The sequence below is a fragment of the Jaculus jaculus genome, chromosome 10 (assembly GCF_020740685.1).
Source record: "Jaculus jaculus isolate mJacJac1 chromosome 10, mJacJac1.mat.Y.cur, whole genome shotgun sequence".
NCBI lineage: Eukaryota > Metazoa > Chordata > Mammalia > Rodentia > Dipodidae > Jaculus > Jaculus jaculus.
Window position 1 is genome coordinate 37,950,488 of NC_059111.1, and position 23,034 is coordinate 37,973,521.

Genomic DNA, 23,034 nt, shown 5'->3' on the forward strand with positions numbered 1-23,034 from the left:
TTTAGTCTCAGGGTGGCCTTGAACTTGCAGCAATCCACCTCTGTCTTCAGAATGTTAGGATTAAAGGCATGCACCACCATCCTTAACTTTAAGGTCAGTCTGGTCTACAAAGTTAGTTCCAGGCTAGTCATGGCTACAAAGCAAGATGCTGTTTCTTTCTCTCTCTGCCTCTTTCTCTCTATGTCTGTTGCTCTCAAATATAAATAAATAAACAAAAAAAAAAATTAAAAAGGAGACAAAAAGAATCTAGAACTATGTATAATGCTTAACAATTACAAGCAATAGTCAGGCATGATCAGGGGCCTCTCCTTTTATCTGCAGCTTGCAGATAAATAATGGTTTTCCCATATCTTATCTCTGAAAGATTTCTACTGTTCATACTGAACCACACTAGATAACTAAGATTCAAAGAACCTTAAACAAAAGTTCTGTCTTTTTTTACATTTAAAAATGTATTTATTTATTTGAGAGAGAAAGGGTGGGGGGAGAGAATGGACATGCCAGGGTCTTTAGCCACTGCAAACATCTTGCATGTATGGGTCCTGGGGAGTCAAATCTGGGTTCTTTGGCTTTGCAGGCAAGGGCCTTAACCACTAAGCCATCTCTCCAGCCCAGAAGTTTTCTTTCCCTAATAGCTGTGAAGAATTACCTAAATCCAATGGCTACACAACCCACGGGATGTGGGGGCAAGAGCTCAGGAAACTCCAGTCCTCAGTGAACTTCAGTCCTCCACAGAGCTTAACAGTTGACGGAAGGAAGAGCCTGGGAATGAATCTTGTCCTTCCTACCTACTCTAGCAGCATTATCTCCTGTTAGCTAACTCTACAAAAGAAGAGCAGTTCTCCCAACCACAAAATAAGTGATGTCTCACTCAACTATCACCAAGAGTGTCTCTTGGGGCTGGAGATGGAGCTGAATGGTAGAGCACTTGCTTACATGGACCAGGCCCTGTTTTTAATCCTTAGCAAAGAATAAGGACTCTGGTTTGATTCTCCAGGTCCCATGCAAGCCAGATGCACATGGTGGCGCATGCATCTGGAGTTCGTTTGCAATGGCTATAGAGGCCCTGGTGTTCCTATTCTCCATCTCTAATAAATAGATTTAAAAAAAAATGTTCTAGCCAAGCATGGTAGCACATGCCTTTAATCTCAGCACTTGGGAGGCACAGGTAAGAGGAACACAGAGAGTTTGAGGCCACCCTGAGACTACACAGTTAAGTCCAGGTCAGCCTGGACCAGTGAGACCCTACCTTGAAAAACCAAAAAAAAAAAAAAAAAAAAAAAAAAATCTCAGCCAGGTATAGTGGAACACACCTTTAATTCCAGCACTTGGGAGGCAGAGGTAGGAGGATCTCCATGAGTTCAAGGCCACCCTGAGAATATAGAGTGAAATCCACCTCAAAATAAAAGAAAAAAAAAACCTCAAACAATGTATATATTCCTTAATTCCAACAATAACTACTGTGCATTTAAAAGAAAAACAGGTACCATATTCTAGGAACAAAATTTCAACCCCGGGACACAGGGTAACAATCTATTTGAATGCAGTACTGTATGTATGTGTATTCTGGGAGACAGGTGTAAAGAATATCAGAGAAAAAGATAAAAACAGAGTATGAAAAGAACCAAAAATGATTCAAAGAACTCTACCAAGTGCTGTTTGTTTTCTAACACTATCTACTATCATTGTTTTGATACAGGGTGCTTCAGAATCACAAATAAAAGCAAATTAAAACTCTAAAATGAATTTTTTTCTTTGAGGTAGGGTCTCAATCTAGCTCAGGCTGACCTGGAATTCACTATGTAATCTCAGGGTGGCCTCTCGAACTCACAGTGATCCTCCTACCTCTGCCTCCTGAGTGCTGGGATTAAAGGCGTGCACCACCACACCCGGCTTTCTTTTTGTATTTTTGAGGTAGGGTCTCACTCTGGCCCAGGCTGACCTGGAATTAACTATATAGTCTCAGGGTGACTGCCTTGACCTCACGGTGATCTGTCTACCTCAACCTTCCAAGGGCTGGGATTAAAGGTGTGTGCCACCACACCCAGCTTAAAATGGAATTTTAAAAGTCACATCAAAATGAGCAGTAGAGTGATAAAAGGCACTAGTCAGGCCAGGTGTGGTGGCGCATACCTTTAATCCCAGCTTTCCGGAGGCAGAGGTAGGAGGATCACAGGAAGCTCAAGGCCACACTGAGTGAATTCTAGGTCAGCCTGGGCTACAGTGAAACCCTACCTCAAAAAACCAAAAAGAGGCACTTGTTTGCAAAGCCTGCTGGCCTACATTCAAAGCCAGATACACAATGTTGTACATCAATCTGGAATTCATTTACAGTAGCAAGAGGTCTTGATGTTCCCATTCATTATTTCTTTTTTCCCTTCTCTTTCTGCTCACAAATAAAAATATTAAAGCAATTATTTAAAAACTGAACAGTACTCAAAGAACTATTTCCCTTTAAAATTACTTATTAGGGCTGGAGAGATGGCTTAGTATTTAAGTGCTTGCCTGTGAAGCCCAAGGACCCTGGTTCGAGGCTCGACTCCCCAGGACCCACGTTAGCCAGATGCATAAGGGGGCACATGCATCTGGAGTTCGTCCACAGTGGCTAGAGGACCTGGCGTGCCCATTCTCTCCCTCCCTCTCTTTGCCCCTTTCTATCTCTCTGTCACTCTCAAATAAATAAAAATAAATAATTTAAAAAATAAAATAAATTACTTTTTATTTTTGGTTTAATGAGGTAGTCTTGCTCTATCCCACGTTGACCTGGAATTCACTCTGTAGTCTCAGGCTGGCCTTGAGCTCACAGAAATCCTCCTACCTCTGCCTCCTGAGTGCTAGGAGTAAAGGTGTGCACTACTACACCTAGCAAAACTCATTATTCCTGGGGTATGGCTCAGTGGCAAGGAGTCAACCTAGTTTGGATGAAGCCTTAGGTTTGACCCTCAGCACTGAAAAAAAAGTAAACAAACAAATATACATTATTATCTATTTATTTTGGCTTTTAGAGGTAGGGTCTCACTCTGACCTGGAATTCACTATGTAGTTTCAGGATGACCTTGGACTCACAGTGATCCTCCCTCCTATCCCTGCCTCCCAAGTGCTGGGATTAAAGGCATGTACCACCATGCCTGGCTTCCCATTATTAAAATTATGGAAAAAAACTTAAACATAGGCTGTGTTGATGGCTCAATGGTCAAGATACTTGCCTGCAAAGCCTACAGAACCAGGTTCAATTCCCCAGTACAAACAAAAAGCCGGATGTACAAAGTGACACATGTGTCTGAGGTGCATTTGCAGTGGCTTAGAGGCTCTGGCCAACCCATATTCATTATCTCTCTCTGTTTGCACATAAGGAAATAAAGTATTAAAAAATTTAAACATAATTACAGTTTTCACCTTGCTTTCTTTTGGTAGACAATTTCCTTTGATGCTCTCTTCATAGCTTCTTGTACAAGCAACAAGTCTGCTGTTAGCTTCATCAAAGAGAATTTTTGCAAAAAAGTTGGAAACATTATTCTTTATACCAATGTCAGTAATGATGCTTTCAAATACCATATTTGCCTGAGGATCAAGTCCATTTTGAAAAATTAAAATTATGTATTGTTCTTCTAAACCTGTAAAAAAAGAAATACAAGCCTGAAAGGATAAGAAAATAAATAGCTGGAAAGAGCCAACAACTATTAAGTGTGAAAATGACTTTCTGTAATTCCAGTACTTGGGAGGCTGAGGCAAGAAAATTAGTGCAAGTTTGAAGACAGTGTGGGCTAAATAGAGAGCTTCAGGCCAGTCTGGGCTTCACAGTTATACCAGCTCAAAAAAAACAAAACAAAACAAAAAAACAAAAAACAAAGGGCTACATACAGTGATTGCTCAGTGGTTAGGGCACTTGCCTAATGACCTTAGTCCCCAAGTTTGATTCCTCAGTACCCATGTTAAGCCAGATGTACAACGTAGCACATGTATGACACATGTAGAGTCTGCAGCAGTTGGAGGCCCTGACATGCCCATTCTCTGTCTGTCTTCTATCTCTATATGCTTACAAATAAATAAAAAGATTTTTTAAAAGAACACATAAAACAGATAAAGATTGGAAATTAACAGATCAAATTATCATTACTTGCAGATGGTATGATTCTATACACAAGGGACCCTAAAGATTCTACCAGCAAATTGTTAGAGCAGATAAAATACTTTAAGCAACATAGCAGGATAAAAACACAGAAATCAGTAGCCATCTTATATACTAACAACAAACATGCTAAGTATGAAATCAGGAAATCACTCCTGTTCACAATTACCTCAATAAATAAATAAATAGAATAGAATAAACCTAATCAAGGAAGTGAAGGATCTCTACAATGAAAACTTTAACAAACTCAAGACAGAAACTGCAGAAGACATTGGAAAAATATGCCAAGTTCTTGGATTGGATGAATCAATATTGTGAAAATGGCAATCTTACTAAAGCAATCTATACATTTAATGCAATCCCCATCAAAATTCCAATGGTATTCTTCACAGAAATAGAAAAAAAAATCCTAAAATTCATTTGAAAGCACAAATATCCTCCCACATCCAAAACAATTTTGAGCAACAAAAATCAGATATCACTATACCTGATTTTGCCCTGTATTACAGAGCCATAGTAACAAAAACAGCATGGTACTGGCACAAAAACAGACAGGTAGATCAATGGAACAGAACAGAGGACCCACCCAGATGTAAGTCAGGGCAGCTATAGCCACATCCTCTTTGACAAAAATGCTGAAGTGTAAGTATAATTAAAAGTATAAGTATAACTGGAGAAAAGACAGCATCTTTTTTTTTTCCATGTAAAAATTGTTTTTACTGTCTAAAATTTCTAAAAAGAGCTGTTCATGTTGATACTTCATTTTAATTATTATTTTCCGTTAGAATAGCTCGCAGAAGTAGAAAACAGCTAATTTAGAACCTTCCACCTTTCTGTCTCCCCCCCCCCCCACACACACTCTAAATCACTCACTCACGCTCCCCCCCGCCCCCCGTCAAGGCCAAGGGTGCACGCCTGCGCAAACCCTCCACCTCCAACGCCACAGGGGATGGTGCGCGCCTGCACCCAAACCCCAAGGCCACGGGAGATGGCCCACGCACATCCACCCGCGGCACTCACCACCTCAACTCGCACACACATTAAAACCTCCATTGCGCCTTTTTCCGCAGCTCCGTGAATTCAAAGACAGCATCTTGAACAAATTGTGGGGGGAAAACTAGATATCTATATGTAGAAGGATGAAAATAGATCCTTATCTCTATCCATGCACAAGAGTTATGTCCAAATGGATCAAAGACCTTAATATCAGACTCAAAACTCTGAAGCTACTAGAGAAAAAAGTAGGGGAAACCCTTCAACATTTGAGCATAGGTAACAACTTTCTGAGTATAACCCCAGTAGCTCAGGAAATAAAACCACTAATCTACCACTGGGACTTCATGAAATTACAAGGCTTTTGTACAGGAAAGGACACTGAATAAAGCAAAGAAGCAACCTACAGAATGGGAGAAAATTTTTACTAGCTATACATCTGACAGAGGACTAATATCTAGGATATACTAAGACTCAAAGGACTAAATAATAAATCATACAACTAAGTTAAAAATGGGCTATGGAACTAAACAGAGTTCTCAAAAGAAGAAATGCAAGCTGGGTGTGGTGGTACATGCCTTTAATCCCAGAACTTGGGAGGCAGAGGTAGGAGGAGTGCCATGAGTTCTAGGCCACCTTGAGACTACATAGTGAATTCCAGGTCAGCCTGAGCTAGACTGAAACCCTACCTTGAAAAATGAAACAAAACAAACAAACAAACAAAACAAAAAGGAAAGAAATACAGATGGCATATAAACAGCTAAAAAAACTGTTCTATATCCTTAGTCATCAGGGAAATGCAATTTTTTTTTTGGGGGGGGTTAAAACTACTTTGGGATTACATCTCACTCCAGTCAGAATGGTTTCATGAAAACAAATGATAATAACTGCTGATGAGGATGTGGACAAAGAGGAACTCTTACATTGTTGGTGGGAATGCAATCTGGTACAGCCATTGTGTAAATCAGTGTGGAGGTTCTAAGACAGCTAAAAATGGATTTACCATATCTCCCAGCTATACCACTCCTATGACTACATCCTAAGGAGTCTTCTCACTACCTTACAGATACTTGCACATTCATGTTTATTGCCACTTTATTCACAATAGCTAGGAAATGGAACCAGCCTAGATGTCCCTTGACTCATGAATAGATAATAAAGATGTGGTACATTTATATATTGGAGTTCCATTCAGTGGTAAATAAAAATGAAATTATGAAATTTGCAGGGAAATGGATAGATCTGTAGAGAATTATGCTGAGGTAACCCAGGCCCAGAAAGCCAAACACCACATGTTCTTTCTTATATGTGGAGTCTAGCTACAAATGTTTACATTTATATGGTATTGTATATATGTAAGCAGAAGAATACATTACCATGGGTGGAAGGGCTGAAGTGGTGTCACAGAAACAGATTGAGTAAGGAAGGGTAGGGAAGGGTTAATTAAAATTTAAGATGTTACAAATAAGCCATATGGAAACCTACTTTTTTGGATAATGGCACATCCAGAAACCATAGGTTTTGTTAGTAGAAAAATTTTAGTGCCAGGGATGATATACCTTCTAGTGTGTTGTTGGCCAGGGAGGTCCCTGATGGCCCCAAAACATTATAGACCATTGCCAAGGCTCTTGGTTTCCCACCAGAAACAGAAGGTAAGACCCTATTGTTGAAGACTCCACATGCTTGGGCTATAAGGTCACTGAGAAATCAAGCTGGAGCTGAGCTGAAAACTTCCGCCCTGTGGACTAGCTAACCGAAAGCTGGAAAAAGATACATTGCATGCAGCCCTATGGGAGAGAGAAGTCATTAGCGGTGATAAACAACAGTGGATACTACAAGCTTTATATTTGGCCTGCCAGACCAAATGAGCCAATAGGTGCATTAGTGGCTTGTCTGTTATAGGGGAAACCAACCACTATCTAATTGGCCTGGAAGCCCAGTTCACGGGAAGAAATACATGCCTGGTACTGAAAACCTAGTCAAAAGCCTATGGTGCTGACAGAAAGCTGTAAGGAGCCATTCTACATGTAGTTCAATGGCAGAAAGAGATACCACTAGTGAAGATACTCAACAGTGGACACTGCAAGCCTTATAATTGGCCAGCCAGGCCAAATGAGCCAACAGGTGCAATAGTGGCACATCAGTCATGGTGGAAACCAACTGCCCTCCAATTGGACTGGAGGCCTGTTCCATGGGGGGGAAACACATCCCTGATACTGAAAACTTAAAACAGGGGTAGTCATGAGCCCTAGGGGTGTAACATCTGTGATGTCTGGAAAAATGTATATACTATGCTTATCAAACTGCCCAGTAAGCACTTCTCTGAATATTTATACCCTTATATTAATGTTACTCTCACTTTGGGTAGAGAATCTTCTCTTTTCAGATGGCAGTGACTTTGGGATGACTCAGAAGGTATCATAGTGCTGGAAAGAAGTGGCTGGAGTACCGAGTAACATCTTGATCACACCTTCCAAGGCTCAGGGTCTAATGCACAAGAGGTGGCGGAAAGAATGTATGAGCCAAAGGAAGGGTAGGACTCCATACAACATGCTCCCTCCAGACATAAAATGGCCTGCATATCCATTACCTCATAGTGCCTGAGACTACCTACACAAGACCATCATAAGAGGAGGAAAAGCCCAAGACATCAAAGTAAAAGAGAGACAGACTGAGATGGGGAGGGGATATGATAGAGAATGGAATTTCAATGGGGCAAGTGGGTGGGGGGGAGGGAGAGTATTACCATGGGATATATTTTATAATCATGGAAAATGTTAATAAAAATTAAAAAAAAAAAATTAAATTAAATTAAAAAAAATTTGAGAAAAAAAAAAAGCCTATGGTGGGGGAGGTCATGAGCACTAAGTATGTAATGCCTGCTGCTATCTGGCTAAATGCATATGTTATGTTTACCAAACTGCACTGTAAACAATTTTCTTTATGTTTATACCCATATTTTAATGCTACCCTCATTTCTGGTTATAGAAATTTCTCTTTTCATATGGCAGTGACTAGTGAGATGACTCAAAAGGTTCCATACTGCTGAGAAGAAGTAACAGAATGTTCAGCACTGAAACTTCTCCATCACACCTTCCAAGGCTCAGGGTTCATGGCAGAAGAGGTGGTGGCATGGATGTGAGATCCAAAGGAAGGGTAGGACTGCTTACAATGAACTCTTCCAGACACAAATTGGCTTCTATCTCCATGACCTTGAGGTGCCTAGTACTACCTACATAAGACTCTCATAATAAGAGGAAAAGATGACATCAAAATAAGAGAGTGACTAATTGAGAGGGGGTAGGGTTACAATGAAGAGTGGGTTTTTGGAGGGGAAAGTGGGGGCAGAAATTATCATGATTTATTGTCTATAACTATGGAAATTGTCAATAAAAGTAAAATAAAATAAGTAAGTTAAAAAAAAAAAAAAAGAACCTACGGGTTGTCTCCAAGGGTGGGAGAGCAGAGGTCCTAGAGAAGAGGGAGAAAAAGAAGGGCAGAAGATCCTGGCAACTACTCTGAGTTGGATACCAGTTGTCTTATAACTCAAAGACATAGCAAAAGGGACGGGTGTCTCATCCTTCCTGTTCTCAGCCTTAGTGATGGTCAAGGCAGGGGCTGGGTTGAGTGAGATGTCATTCATTAAGACAATGGTTACTAGGGCAACTGAGCCTGAGAACCAGAGCCTAACCATTAAGCTTCAGAAGCGTAAGTCAGAGAAAAAGGTGGAATGGACAAGTGACACTGTAGACAATGAACACATGGGGAGGCGCTTATCCAAATGCTGCTTATTTATGAGAAACCTTGGTGAAAGCTCTACTGAGAGTGATGAGGAAGAAGAGGAAGGCTGTGGTCATACACACTGTGTACAGGGCCATGCAAAGAACTGTGTCAAGCAACCCCAGGATCAACCCCAACCACCCCTCCCCAGACCCCTCCAGGACCAATGCAGCACTAAATCTCCCCCATCATCAGTGTCTGCCTGGCCCTAAAAGTATCCATCTGGCTATATGGGGACTCAGTTCATGGTCGGATTCCCTTCTCCCAGTATCTGTAAACTCTGTCTTCTGCCTGATATAGAAGAGAAAGAGGAGAGAACAAAGACCCTAGAATTCTGACTTGCTGTGGTTCTAGCCAAGTTTGGCCCTCCATTCTCCCCAGTTTTCCCCTTGTCAGGGATCCAGGCATTTTGGTCCCAGTCTCTTCCTTCTCACTACCAAACCACCTGTTCTGGGATCCAGTTATTTTGGCCTCCTGCACCCTCTACTTGAGTCCTAGACTTTTAAATTGTGTTTTCAACAGTCCCAGCTTTCACTGCCAGGGTCGCAGTCATATTCCAGGCAGTCTTGCACCTCAGTTATATATGTTAATCCTGGCTTACAGTTCTTGCACACATGAAGCTATCTCTAAGTCTAGTGCTTGCCTATGAGTCATGAGGTCTTCCCTTCCTTCTTACCCCTACCTGACTTCAATATGTGTTAGGAGAGGTCTTTGTTATTCACACCTCTAGTCAAAATTGAAACAAATAATAGTCATGCCCTCAATTTCCACTCTTCTCATGAGATCTAGATTTTCTGACAAAGATGGTTGTCTCACTTAAAGCCAACTATATTTTCAGCCTTTACTCTTTTGGCTAAAATGACATTGAGCAGTCTGAGGAGCCTGAGTCCCTAAGAGAGGAAGAGAGCAAAAATACAGGGGTATAACCTGCAGTATATTCCTACCCCTTCCTTCCTAGGGTTTGATATGGCTGCTGTCCCAGGTGTCTTCTCTTGGCCGTCACCTTCCCCTGCCCCTTACTAGGATCTGGGTATCACTCTCCAGGCCTCTTGCTGTGTACTGTGCCAACATTAGTCAAGTCCATAACCAACACCGAGATCTCATTTACTGCTACAAATGCACAAAATAAATAACCCAATATCACACACACACACACACACACAAAGAACCTTAGTATGGACATGGTGGCACATACCTTTAATCCCAGCACCCGGGAGGCAGAGGTAAGAGTATCACCGTAGATTCAAGGACAATCTGAGACTACATAGTGAATTCTAGGTCAGTCTGGGCTAGAGTTAGACACTACCTTGAAAAACCAAAAAACACCGAACTAACTAATAGTTTCCAAGATCACCACACATCCTGGGATGAATGTCTATGACAATATTTGGCACATAATGGTCATACAATGAGCCCTGGAACAAAGAGCATTGTGGCCTGACAATGTCACCTACCTCATCATCCCAAGGAAACAGAGAGAATAGCAGCTCAGAACACAAATGTAAGTGATCTGCTACTTCTAAACCACCAGAACCCATTATAATCTTAACTATGTATCAGTTACAGGTTTGCCACACACCAACAGGTCACAGGGTATCTCTGCTTGAATTTAAATGCAAAGTAGCTGTAAACTGTCATGGCATCTTTATGTTAAGGAGTGCTTATGTATTACTTGCTCAAACGGCGATCAATACCACATGTACTATATGCACACGTACGTTGCCATAAAAGCTGCAGGTGAGGAAGCAAAGTGTATAGACAACCATGTCTTTGTAAAAGACCAAGACCCTTTCTTGGCATTTTAAAACCTCCTACTTCAAGGATTCCAGATTTACATGACTCATTTAACTCAACACTCATATCAGTTACAGTTATTTTACTTAAATAGTATTAGTGACTATAAATCCTTCTGTTGAGCTTTGATTCATTTTTGCAAACCTTCCACAAAGTAAAACAAGAGGCTGGAGGGATGGGTTAGAGATTAAGGCATTTGTCTGCAAAGCCAAAGAACCCAGGTTCGATTCCCCAAGACCCACATTAGCCAGATGCCCTGGCAAGCCCATTCTCTCTCTCTGTCCCTCTTTCTCTGTGAAATAAATAAATAAACAACAAAAAGTAAAACAAGCTTTCATCTTCTTGCCGTCTTCTACCTTCTGTGGGATTTTCTGCCTAGGCATTTTACGAAATAGCATCATACTTCCTCCTAAATGAAGTGACCAGAAAAGCAGTAATATCTTCCTTCATACTCTAATCTATAATCTTCCAGACACTCATACATTGGGAGTCAATGCATTGTCATCTGTCATGTGTGTTCATAACTTACTTGTTGACCTATTCACTCCTTTGCAGTTATTCCAGACTTTATCCTCCTTTGTCATCTGTAGCTGCGCACTCAGCTTCTGATAAACAGCTGGAACCGCCTGAAGAAACACGACTGGTAACTTCCGGACATTACACCATTCACATTTAGTTAGATCAGAGGTATGTAAAATAATCTCTATGGGATCACTTTCTGGTCCTAGAGGAAAACAGAGATGGAATCGTCTCAAGATGGCACAACCACAAATGCAGGAAATACAAATTTAAATTAAGTGGGGCTGGAGAGATGCATCAGCAGCTAAGGCACTTAACATGGAAGGCCTAAGAACCTGGGTTTGATTCCCCAACACCCACATAGAGCCAGATGTATATGGTGACTCATGCATTTGGAGATCATTTGCAGTAGCTAGAGGCCCCAGTGTACCCATTCTGTTTGCTTTTTTTCCTCAAATACATAAAATATTTTTTAAAATTAAGCATATGCTTGTCATGTTCTGTAAATCACTGTATTTAAAAGCTTCTCCATTTTGACAAAATAAAAAAGGGAAAAATGGACTGGAGGGATGGTTCAGCAGTTAAAGGCACTTGCATGCAGAGCCTGATGGCCTGGGTTTGATTATCCAGTGCCCACATGGAGCTGATTGCACAGGGCAGCATATGCATATGGAGTTCATTTGCAGCAGCATACCAATACCCTGGAATACCATTTATTTTTCTCAAATAAATAAATTAAAATTTAAAAGATAAAGTGGACACCAAAATGTTAGGCTTTGTTATGTTATAGAATAAAATTACACAAAGATATATGTCATGCATTTAATGAATTCTATGAACATTTGTGTGTGTGCCCCCATAGGTGCCATAACCCACATGTGGCGGTCAGAGAACAACTTCAAGATGTTAGTCCTCTCTTTCCATTTTCTCACAGACAAGGTTTCTATTGTTTTGCTGCTGAGGCAGCCAGTGAGCTTTGGGATTATAGATGATTGCACCACTTTGGGTCAGACTTTACATGGATGTTGAAAATTGAACTTGGGTAGGCAGGTTTGCAGAACAAGCAGCTTTAACCACTGGGACATCTCCCTAGCAGCTAATCTTATTTCTATAAAAAGCTTCAGTGTAGACAAAATTTTAGTGAGTAAACAGATATAAAGTGGCTTACCATCTAGATGTATCTTGATAAAATCTAAACAAAACTAAAAACAAAACAAAACAAAGATAAATTAGATTATACCAGAGTTTGCTCCACACATCTTAAATGGCCTATACGGACCATAAGTATAGAGGGCAGAAAACCCAGCCTACTGTCATGTGCCACCTGGATTAAAGAGGAAACACCCTCCTCATAACACACTCTCAGAAACCAAGCTTCACCTTTTTCACCAACTACTTAGAACTTTCATTTTTATGTCACAAAATAAAGAGACTCAAAAAAGAAAACTTGAAATGTATTTTAAAAACCACAATGAATTATTAACATAAGGAGCTAGAAACAGATGCATGATATGTAAGTACAGGTTTCAAAAGGCTTGTGACCAGAAGCAGCTCAGAGTTTGCAGATTTTCAAGGGGAATATTAGACTTTATTTTTTACACATCCCTAACAGGAAAATATGAAAATTATAAATGTTTTAGTACACCATGTGGAGAAATGCACTCAATATGAAATTCAGTGGAATATTTATATTTTTTAAATTGGGCATGTGTGTGTCTTTTTCTAGATTGTTCAGGCTGGTCTTATTTATTTGTTTGTTTTTGCATCACAGGTACATGCAACCATATCTGGTCTTGAACTTATGGCTCAAATGATCCTGCTGCATAGTAGCAGTGATCAGCTTGCACATCTATGGCAATACAATTTTTTTTTTTTCAAGATAGGGTCTCACAATAGTCCAGGCTGGCCTTGAACTTAAAGCAATCCTCCTACCTCTGTCTCTGAGTGCTGGGATTAAAGGCGTGTACCACCACACCTGGCTCAATACAAAATTTTTGAATGTTATGTAAATGCACAAAGATTCAGATTTCAATGCACTTTGGATTTTAGATGAGGGATCTGTATAATAGGACACTAAAGGTAGAACTCAACTGTAAACATATGCATCATACGTATCTAGCTACAGTAAACCTAATACTACTTTGAGTTTTACAGTATGATCCCTATATATTTTTATGGTGCAGAAGTGTTATTTATATAATCCCAAACCAACCTGAATCTTTAAACAATTTAACAAATTGTAAAAACAACAAGTGAGCCTTCCCAATGGAATTTTGAACCCTATACCTGGTATAGCAAACAACTTGAGAATATACTTACAATCACAGGTTCTACTAATAGTCTGAAGAGTGTTCCTACTCGTATACTTCGACAGTTTAAAATGACACTTTCAAAGGAATTTGGGCAGTTTAGAGACACAGGAGTAAGTAAAGTTTCTTGAGAAATCACTTTACGACGTTTAAGAGGTGTGCTGATAATAGAATTGCCAAACTGAAAGGAAAATTTTCAATTAGTAAGTTAAAGTAACAAGGCTGTAAACTAAACAAAGATACACAATGTGATTAAATTATTATAACAGAAAACTGATTCGTTCCTCAGTGTTAGGGAAAATAGAAATTATGGCTTTTAAGTCCTTTCTACTTAATCTAGTTACAGAGTAAGTAACAGCATAGCAGTTAGGAATGGTACTTTCAAATCTTACTATCTGGGAGGCCTGGATGACTTAAACTTACAATGATTACCCTGACTCAACCTCACAAGTGCTAAGATTGCAGGCATGGCCACTAATACCAGCTAATAAAGAGTGTCTGCCTATAAATTTCACATACTGGGAATGAGGAATGAAGTCCTTTGAGAAGGAGTCTACGGAATTAGTTACATGGCCAAATGATATCTACTTAAAATTTTCTTCAGGCTGGGTGTGGTGGCGCACGCCTTTAATCCCAGCACTTGGGAGGCAGCAGAAGGAGGATTGCTGTGAGTTTGAGGCCATCCTGAAACTACATAGTTAATTCCAGGTCAGCCTGGACTAGAGTGAGTGAGACCCTATCTTGAAAAACCAAAAAAAAAAAAAAAAAAAAAAAAAAACCAAAAAAAAAATTCTTTAGGTATGTTTTACATTGCTTTTCTAAAAACCTAATTTTCCTACAACCAAACTAGAGAAGTACTATTTCCCTTACTATCTCATATTGCTTTTATATTGATTTGACAAGTTTTACAAGTATATTTCCTTACCAATATGTGCTTCATACCTGGATATTCCCTTCTGTCTAATCTTTTCTTTATTTCCTCTCACTTTTGTAAAAATATTTTTATTAGCTGGGCATGGTGGCACACACCTTTAATCCCAGCATTCAGGAGGCAAAGGTAGCTGGATCGCTGTGAGTTTGAGGCAACCCTGAGACTACATAGTGAGTTCCATGTCAGCCTGGGGTAGAGTGAGACCCTACCTTGACAAACCAAAAAATAAAACAAAACAACAAAAAGAACAAGCAAATAAAAAATATTTTTATTTATTCATATATTTGAAAGCAGAGGGAAAGAGAGAATGAGCATGCCAGGGCCTCCTGCCACTGCAAACAAACTCCAGATGTATATGCCACTGTGTGCATCTGCCTTTATGTGGGTACTGGGAATTTGAACCCAGGCCACCAGGCTTTGTAAGCAAGAGCCCTTAACTGGTGAGACATCTCTCTAGTCCCCTTCTTCTCTCACTTTTAAAAGTACTCATTCTATTACAAACATTCCATTTTTGTTTGCTTTTTTGAGGTAGGGTTTCACTCTAGCTCAGGCCAACCTAGAATTCACTATATAGTCTCAGGGTGGCCTTGAACTCAGGGTAATCCTCCTACTTCTGCATCCCGAGTGCTAGGACTAAAGGCATGCACCACCACACCTGGCTGAAATTAAAGTTTTGCATGTCATCTGCATTATAAATATTTTCCTATAGAACTTCATTAATAATTTTACCTACTTCTACGTGAATATTTTGAAACTTTTATATAGCAAATTATAAAATCAAACATAATTATAGTGAAATACACACAGAAGTTAAAATAACTTCTTACCTGCTAGATTTTACAAGAAAGTACCTTATACATATCTATAGGTCAGAACTATGAGAGGCTCTAAAGCTGAAGCTTTCTGAGCACTAACAGTATGCCATGAATGGAAGATTCCACAGCTGAAATAAATGATGAGTTATACTGAAAATCCAAGTCTATGAAAAATATTTTTCAAAAAAAAAAAAAAAGAAAAATATTTTTCAAAATCTTAATGAAAGACTTTAAAACCCAAGAGTACCTGGTCTTTCATTCTTGCTTTTCTGGGCAGAGTAACTATGTTTAACTCTGACTCTGCTGGGATACTTTTCAATTCTTGCTCTGCTCTGCAGGTGTTTGCATTCAGCGCTGCCTCTACTTTTCCAGTGGATGGTGCTGGGGAAGAGCATGCAGAGTCGGCAGGCTGAGGAGATATGCTTTCTCTTCTGTTTGTCCTGTCATTGTCGTCATCGTCGTCACTAGACAAAATGACTAAAATTGAAAAAAACAATGAAAACATATGTGAAAGATACACATTTCATTTCAGTCAGTTAAAACTGCAGTGCCTGCTGGATGTGGTGGTGCTTTTAATTCCAGGACTTGGGAGCAGAGGCAGGAGGATCACTGTGAGTTGCAAGCTACCCCGAGACTACATAGTGAATTCCAGATCAGCCTGGGCTAGAGCAAGACCTAACCTCAAAAAACCAAACCAAAACAAACAAAAAAAAAAAACAAGAAGGGTGTGTGTGGAGAGATCACTCAGTGGTGAAGGTGCTTGTCAGCAAAGCCTAATGACCTAGGTTCAATGCCCCAGTACCCGTGTAGAGCCAGATGCACAAACTGGCATATGTATCTGGAGTTTGTTTGCAATGGCTAGAAGCCCTGACGTACCCAATCCTCTCTTTCTGTCTCTCTTCTATCTTTCTCTACTTGCAAATAAATAAATAAATAATCCCCCCAAACCCTTCACTTCCTTCCTCTAAGCACATTAGCCAAAATCAGTATCTTGACTATTTTGCTGTCAACATTCTTTATATTTTTATCATTAGGTGTGGTGGTTTGATTCAGGTGTCCCCCATAAACTTAGGTGTTCTGAATGCTAGGTTCCCAGCTGATGGGTATTTGGGAATTAATGCCTCCTGGAGAGAGTGTATTGTTGGGGGTGGGCTTATGGGTATTAAAGCCAGTTTCCCCTTGCCAGTGTTTGGCACACCCTCCTGTTGCTGTGGTCCATCTTCTGTTGGCCAGGGGGTGATGTCCACCCTCTGCTCATGCCATCGTTTTTCCCTGCCATCGTGGAGCTTCCCCTCGAGCCTGTAAGCCAAATAAACCTCTTTTTCCCAGAAGCTGCTCTTGGTTGGGTGATTTCTATCAGCAATGTGAACCGGACTGCAACAGTAAAGTGGTACCAGGAGTGGGGTTGCTGCTAGACACCTGACTGTGTGGCTCTGGCCTTTTGGAGCTGATTTTCAAGAGGAATGTGGGAGGATTTGAAACCTTGGCCTAAGAGATGCTTTGCAGTGCTGTAAGTACAGCTTGATGGTCTATCCTGGTCAGAGCTGAAAGACCTGGAGGCAGTAAGAACTATGGACTGTGAGGTTTGGTTTATGAGGGTGAGAAAGAGCTTTGCTTGGACTGGGCTAGCAGTTTGTGTGAGAAGCTTGCTCTTATGCCCATGTCCTGAGAAGTTGTGCAGGGTTGCTTTGCGTAGAAATGAACTGGGGTGAGCAGTGGGAGATGGCACAGAAAGAAAAATCTTTGGGTGAACTGCTGCCCGTTCAGCTGCAACTGAGAGATTACAACCTTTGAGACTGGGCTAGCTGACCTGCGCTGGGGCAACAAGAAAAATGTAGACTCTTTTGAAGGGGCCTGAGTGCTCAAGGAGTGTCCTGTTCTTCAAAGTCTGCTTTATTCCCCCCTGGATTAACAAATTGGCACCCTACTTGGTATCGTGGAACATAAGAAATGCTGGAAAGAGGGTCATTGAGTTTGCAACACGGTCTTGTGTTTTGGAAATGGCCATGGGCAGTGTGAAGCGGGTTTGCTGGTTGCCTGCATAGAGACACCATGGGGCCATGAGGACGAACCGTGGCTTGCAGTGGAGACCCAGTGGAGATGCCGGGACCATGAGATGGCTGCCGAGGAGCTGCCGGCCCCGATGAAGTTTCCCAGGACTGTGAGTAGCCTAGCTGGAGGGGTAGAATTGGAATGCCAGAGACTTGTTGCTGGTTAGAATTATCGGACTTGAAGATTTGTCACTGGTTTGAGTTGCTGGACTTGAAGCTACAGAGTTTGATGTTTGCCCTGGTTGTTTTAAATCTTGTATTGGTTGAATGTTTCTTTGCTATGCCCAATGCCATCTATTGCAGTGTGAATATTTATTCTGTGCCATTCTGGGTTTTTTGAGGTTATATTTTGGTATTATGGCTCAGTTAAAAGATCTTGAACTATGGGGATGTATGAACATCATTGAGATTGATAAAAACTATGGGGACTTTTAAAGTAAGACTGAAAGCCTTGTATTTTACATCATGTATGGATATCAGTTTATGGGGGCCAGGGGCGGAATGTGGTGGTTTGATTCAGGTGTCCCCCATAAACTTAGGTGTTCTGAATGCTAGGTTCCCAGCTGATGGGTATTTGGGAATTAATGCCTCCTGGAGAGAGTGTATTGTTGGGGGTGGGCTTATGGGTATTAAAGCCAGTTTCCCCTTGCCAGTGTTTGGCACACCCTCCTGTTGCTGTGGTCCATCTTCTGTTGGCCAGGGGGTGATGTCCACCCTCTGCTCATGCCATCGTTTTCCCCTGCCATCGTGGAGCTTCCCCTCGAGCCTGTAAGCCAAATAAACCTCTTTTTCCCAGAAGCTGCTCTTGGTTGGGTGATTTCTATCAGCAATGCGAACCGGACTGCAACATTAGGTAATAATTTAAATATCACTATGAGTTGGGCTGAGGAGATGTCTCAGTGGTTAAAGGCCTCTGTTTGAAGTATCACTTTCTTTGAGTTTGTGTACTCAAAAATAGTGGTGGGTGGCTGTGGGATTATTATTATTATTTATCTACTTATTTATTTTTGCTTTTCGAGGTAGGGTCTCACTCTAGCCTCCAACTCACAGTGATCCTCTGACCTCTGCTGGGATTAAAGGCATGCACCGCCATGCTTGGCTTGGCTGTGGGATTATGATTTAGAGGTGATTTGATAAGATTCAAGAATGAGCAAAAGTGGGCTGCAGAAATGGTTTAGTGGTTAAGACAATTGCTTGCAAAGCCAAAGGACCCAGGTTCAATTCCCCAGGACCCACATAAGCCAAATGCACCAGGTGGCAATGTGTCTGGAGTTCGTTTGCAGTATAGGAGGTCCTGGAGCACCCATGCTCACTCTATCGATTGATCTATCTGACTCCTCCCAAATAAATAATTAGAAAATAAAATTTAAAAACAAAAAAAAGAGGCTGGGCATGGTGGCGCATGTCTTTAATCCCAGCACTTGGGAGGCAGAGATAAGAGGACTGCTGTGAGTTTGAGGTTACCCTGAGACTACATAGTGAATTCCAGGTCAGCCTGAGCTAGAGCAAGACCCTACCCTGAGAACAAGACTGAGCAAAACCTTACAAGAAAAAATTACTTTGACAGTGGTCCTCATCCACATTCCCCACAAGGCTTGAGCATGAGGCACTGGTACAGTTTCTCCTCAGGACTCAGTTATGGCTTTAATGTTCTCCATTCAGGGATAAAAGTATCTGGTTAAGCTGGGCATGGTACACCTTTAATCCCAGCACTTGGGAGGCAGAGGTAGTAGGACTGCTGTGAGTTCAGGGCCAGCCTGAGACTACATACTGAATTCCCGGTCAGAATGGACTAGAGTGAGACCTTACATCAAAATAAATAAATAAATAAATAAATAAATAAATAAATAAATAAATAAATAGATAAATAAATAAATCTGGTTTTATGGAACTCCAGATATTTAAAATAGAAATTATTTTGAAAATAAGTTAAATATTAGACTCAAACCTTAAACTTTCTGTAACTGAAATAAACATATAAATGAATAAACATTTAATTCTTGTGACTTGCTGATGTAGCTGTATTTAGAGGTGACAATACAACTTATATGACTAAAGAATCAATTTCATATCTGAAAAGAGGTCAAGGGTTTTTTCCTATTAGCCTCTTTGTTTTTAATAACTGTACTCATCCTCCCATCCTACATAATAAAGTCTTTTCTGTATAATACTGTATTTACATGGATATCTTAGAAATCATTCCATATAGTACTATATCAGACTCACAAATCCTGCTGGCCAGGGCTTGATTCCCCAGTACCCATGTAAAGGAAGATGCACAAAATGGTAGATGCATATAAAGTTTGCTTGCAGTGGCAAGAGGCCCTGGGGTTTCCATCCTCTCTCTGCTTGTATATAACTAATAAATAATTTTAAAATATATAAATGAGAACTACTGAACAGAAATAAGCTTAATTAAGGAGTAAAAACTAAGCTAGGAGTGGTGATAAGTGCCATGGCTGAAGCAGGTCAATCGACTCTATGTGTGAATTTCAAGGTGGTGAAAATAGAACACAAGTAGTCAGTCCACTTACTTGGATCATTCAGAGAGGACAGGCTTGCTTTTCTTTCTTTCCAGTTTGTGATTTTAGGTATCTTCCCCCCAGGTAAAATGACTTTTCCATTAGTCTGTAAGTAATTGTGTCTACTCTCATCACAATTCACAATAATGTCAATTGGAATCTTTTCCACACTGTTACCATAAAACTTCTTGGCAGCTAATCCTGAATGTTGTGACTTCTGTCCTCCAGAATTATGATGAATTGATGTTCTTAATAATGGTTCAGTAGATTCATTCAAAGTTACAGCTGGTCCACAATTTCGTTGCAAATCATTATGAAAAATAATACCACAACTTTGGCATTTGGTCTGATTTTCTTTTTCTTTTCCACATTTTGGGCAATATTCACGCTGTTCAGAAACCTTATGTTCCAAAAGAACAAAGAAAGAAAAGACTTGAGTATACTTCAGCATCAAGAAATGCCTTTTAAAAATCTGAGAATGAAATGCTTATCTTTCTATTGGTTAACACAAGCTCCCAAGTAACTCATGGTACTCAGGAGTTAGCATCAGAATGATGGAAAGAATTTCAAGACCATTTACTCCAGCAGTCAATTATAACAAGCTAACCTTATCTTTAAAAGATAGACTAAGGAGCTGGGCATGGTGGCACACGTCTTTAATCCCAGCACTCAGGAGGCAGAGATAGGAGGATCATTGTGAGTTTGAGGCCACCCTGAGACTCCATAGTGAATTCAAGGTCAGGCTGGGCTAGAGTGAGCCCCTATGTTGGAACTACCTACCAAAAACAAAACAAAACAACAACAAAACCAGACCAAGGCCCTGGGTAGATGGGTCAGTTGTTAAAGGCACTTGCTTGCAAAGCCTTCTGGCCTTGGTTCCATTCCCTGGTACCCACATAAAGCCAGATGCATAGAGTGGTGTATGCATCTGCAGTTCATTTGCAGTGGTGGTGGTGGTGGTGGGTCCCTGGCATGTCCATTCTCTCTATGTTTGCCTGTCTTTCATGGCCCTCTCCGGAATTAAGTAAAGAAAAGTATTTATTAAAAAAGAAAGGGGCTGGGGCTGGAGAGATGGCTTCATGGTTAAGGTGCACGCCTGCAAAGCCTAAGAACCCAGGTTCGATTCTCCAGGTTCCATGTAAGCCAGGCACACATGGTGGCACATGTGTCTGGAGCTTGTTTACAGTGGCTAGAGGCTCTGGCATGTCGATTCTTTCTCTTTCTCTCTCCTTCTCTGTCTCAAATAAATATAAGTAAATCTTAAAAAGAAAAGAAAGGGGCTAGAGAGATGGCTTAGCAGTTCAGCACTTGCCTGTGAAGTGTAAAGGACCCAGGTTCAATTCCCCAGAACCCACATAAGCCAAATGCACAAGGTGGCACATGCATCTGGATTTTGTTTGCAGTGGCTGGAGGCCCTGGCACGTCTAATTCTCTCTGTGTCTCTTTCTCTCTCAAATCAATCAATCAATCAATCAATCAATCAATCAATATCTGCAATAAAATAAAATGAAATAAAATAAAAAAAGAAAGAAACAGGGTTGGTTGGGGCACTTGTCTGCAAAGCCCAAGGACCCTAGGTAGATTCCTCAGCTCCCCTATAAAGCCATGGCACATGCATTTGGAGTTTGTCTGCAGTGGCAAGAAGCCCTGATGTGCCCATACTAACTCTCTCTGTGTCTGCCTCTTTCTCTATAAATAAATAAAATTTAAAAAGAAAGAAAGAAACAGACCAAAAAGGGCAAAGAATGGTAGAGAATGTTGCTCTGCATGTAGTAGGGCTTAGATTTGGGCCTCAACACTATAAAAAAAGAAAAAGAATCAGATGATATGATGAAGTGACTACTTCATATACTTTATTGTCCATGGCACAGGTAAAGGTAATATTTAAATGAGAAAGAACTTGTTTGAAAAGCAAGTTTTAGGTATTTTCTTTTATAAAATAGGATACTATGGGTAGTACAGAAGGCTTAGCAGTTAAAGGCTTGCACATCAGCTGCCTGAGTTCAATGCCCTAGCATCACATAAAGCCAGATACAGACTAGTGCCATGTGTCTGACTCTTACGCACCTGACTCAAAGGGAGGCAGAGTGAGAAGAAACAGTTTTATGTTAAGCTAGACTGGCACACAGGCAGAAGCAGGACTACCAGAGACTGTTTTAAAAAAGTGGTATCTGCCGGGTGTGGTGGCGCACGCCTTTAATCCCAGCACTCGGGAGGCAGAGGTAGGAGGATTGCCATGAGTTCAAGGCCATCCTGAGATGACAGAGTTAATTCCAGGTCAGCCTGGACCAGAGTGAGACCCTACCTCGAAAAACCAAAATAAATAAATAAATAAATAAAAAAGTGGTATCGAATGACAGGACAAAAACCCCAAGGTTGTCCTCTGACAGCCACAAGTGCCCTATGGCATGTGCTCCCATACACACAAACATACACATTCATGGCTTTACGTAGGCACTGGGGAATCAAACCTGGGTCCTTAAGCTTTGCAGGCAAGTGCCTTAACTGTTGAGCCATCTTTCTAACCCCTCCCCATTTTTAAAATAAAATTCCTTTAAAAATTTTATCTGCAAGCAGAGATAGAAGAGAGTCAGACAGAAAATGGGTGCAGCAGGGCCTCTAGTCACTGATAATGAACTCCAGATGCATAAACCACCATGTGGACCTGGCTTGATGTAAGTACTGGGGAATTATACTCAGGTTGTTAGGCTCTGCAGGCAAGCAGCTTAACTGCTAAGACATCTCTTCAGCAAGACCCTACTTAAAATATATATATAAATATATATAAATATATATATATATATATATATATATATATAAAAAATTAATTTGAGTGAGAGAGAGAGAGAATGGGCACACCAGGGCCTCTAGCCACTGCAAATGAACTCCAGATGCACGAGCCACCTTGTGCATCTGGCTTACATGGGTACTGGAAAATCAAGCCTCGAACTAGTGTCGTAAGTCTTCACAACAAGAGCTTAACTGCTAAGCCATCTCTCTAACCTACATCCCCCCCGCCCAAGGTAGGGTCTCACTCTAGCCCAAGCTGATGTGTAATTCACTATGTAGTCTCAGGGTGGCCTTGAATTCACAGCAATCCTCCTATCTCTGCCTCCTAAATGCTGGGACTGAAGGCGTGAGCCACCACTCCTGGCTAAGATCCTACTTTTTTCTTTTGATTTTTCAAGGAA

At 40.8% G+C, this 23,034-nt stretch overlaps 1 protein-coding gene across 4 annotated transcripts in view; it reads right to left on the minus strand.

Moving 5' to 3' along the window:
* The window catches only part of Senp6 (SUMO specific peptidase 6), a 134,140-nt gene that overhangs the window by 30,028 nt on the left and 81,078 nt on the right, over positions 1 to 23,034 (minus strand). For all 4 annotated transcript variants that reach the window (XM_045160412.1, XM_045160411.1, XM_045160414.1 and 1 more), the window contains 6 exons: positions 19,856 to 20,243; positions 15,518 to 15,747; positions 13,535 to 13,705; positions 12,384 to 12,417; positions 11,226 to 11,420; positions 3,397 to 3,614 (listed from right to left, as the gene is read on the minus strand). In XM_045160412.1, coding sequence (XP_045016347.1) covers positions 3,397 to 3,614; positions 11,226 to 11,420; positions 12,384 to 12,417; positions 13,535 to 13,705; positions 15,518 to 15,747; positions 19,856 to 20,243 — 1,236 coding nt within the window. The remainder of the gene's footprint in view (positions 1 to 3,396; positions 3,615 to 11,225; positions 11,421 to 12,383; positions 12,418 to 13,534; positions 13,706 to 15,517; positions 15,748 to 19,855; positions 20,244 to 23,034) is intronic.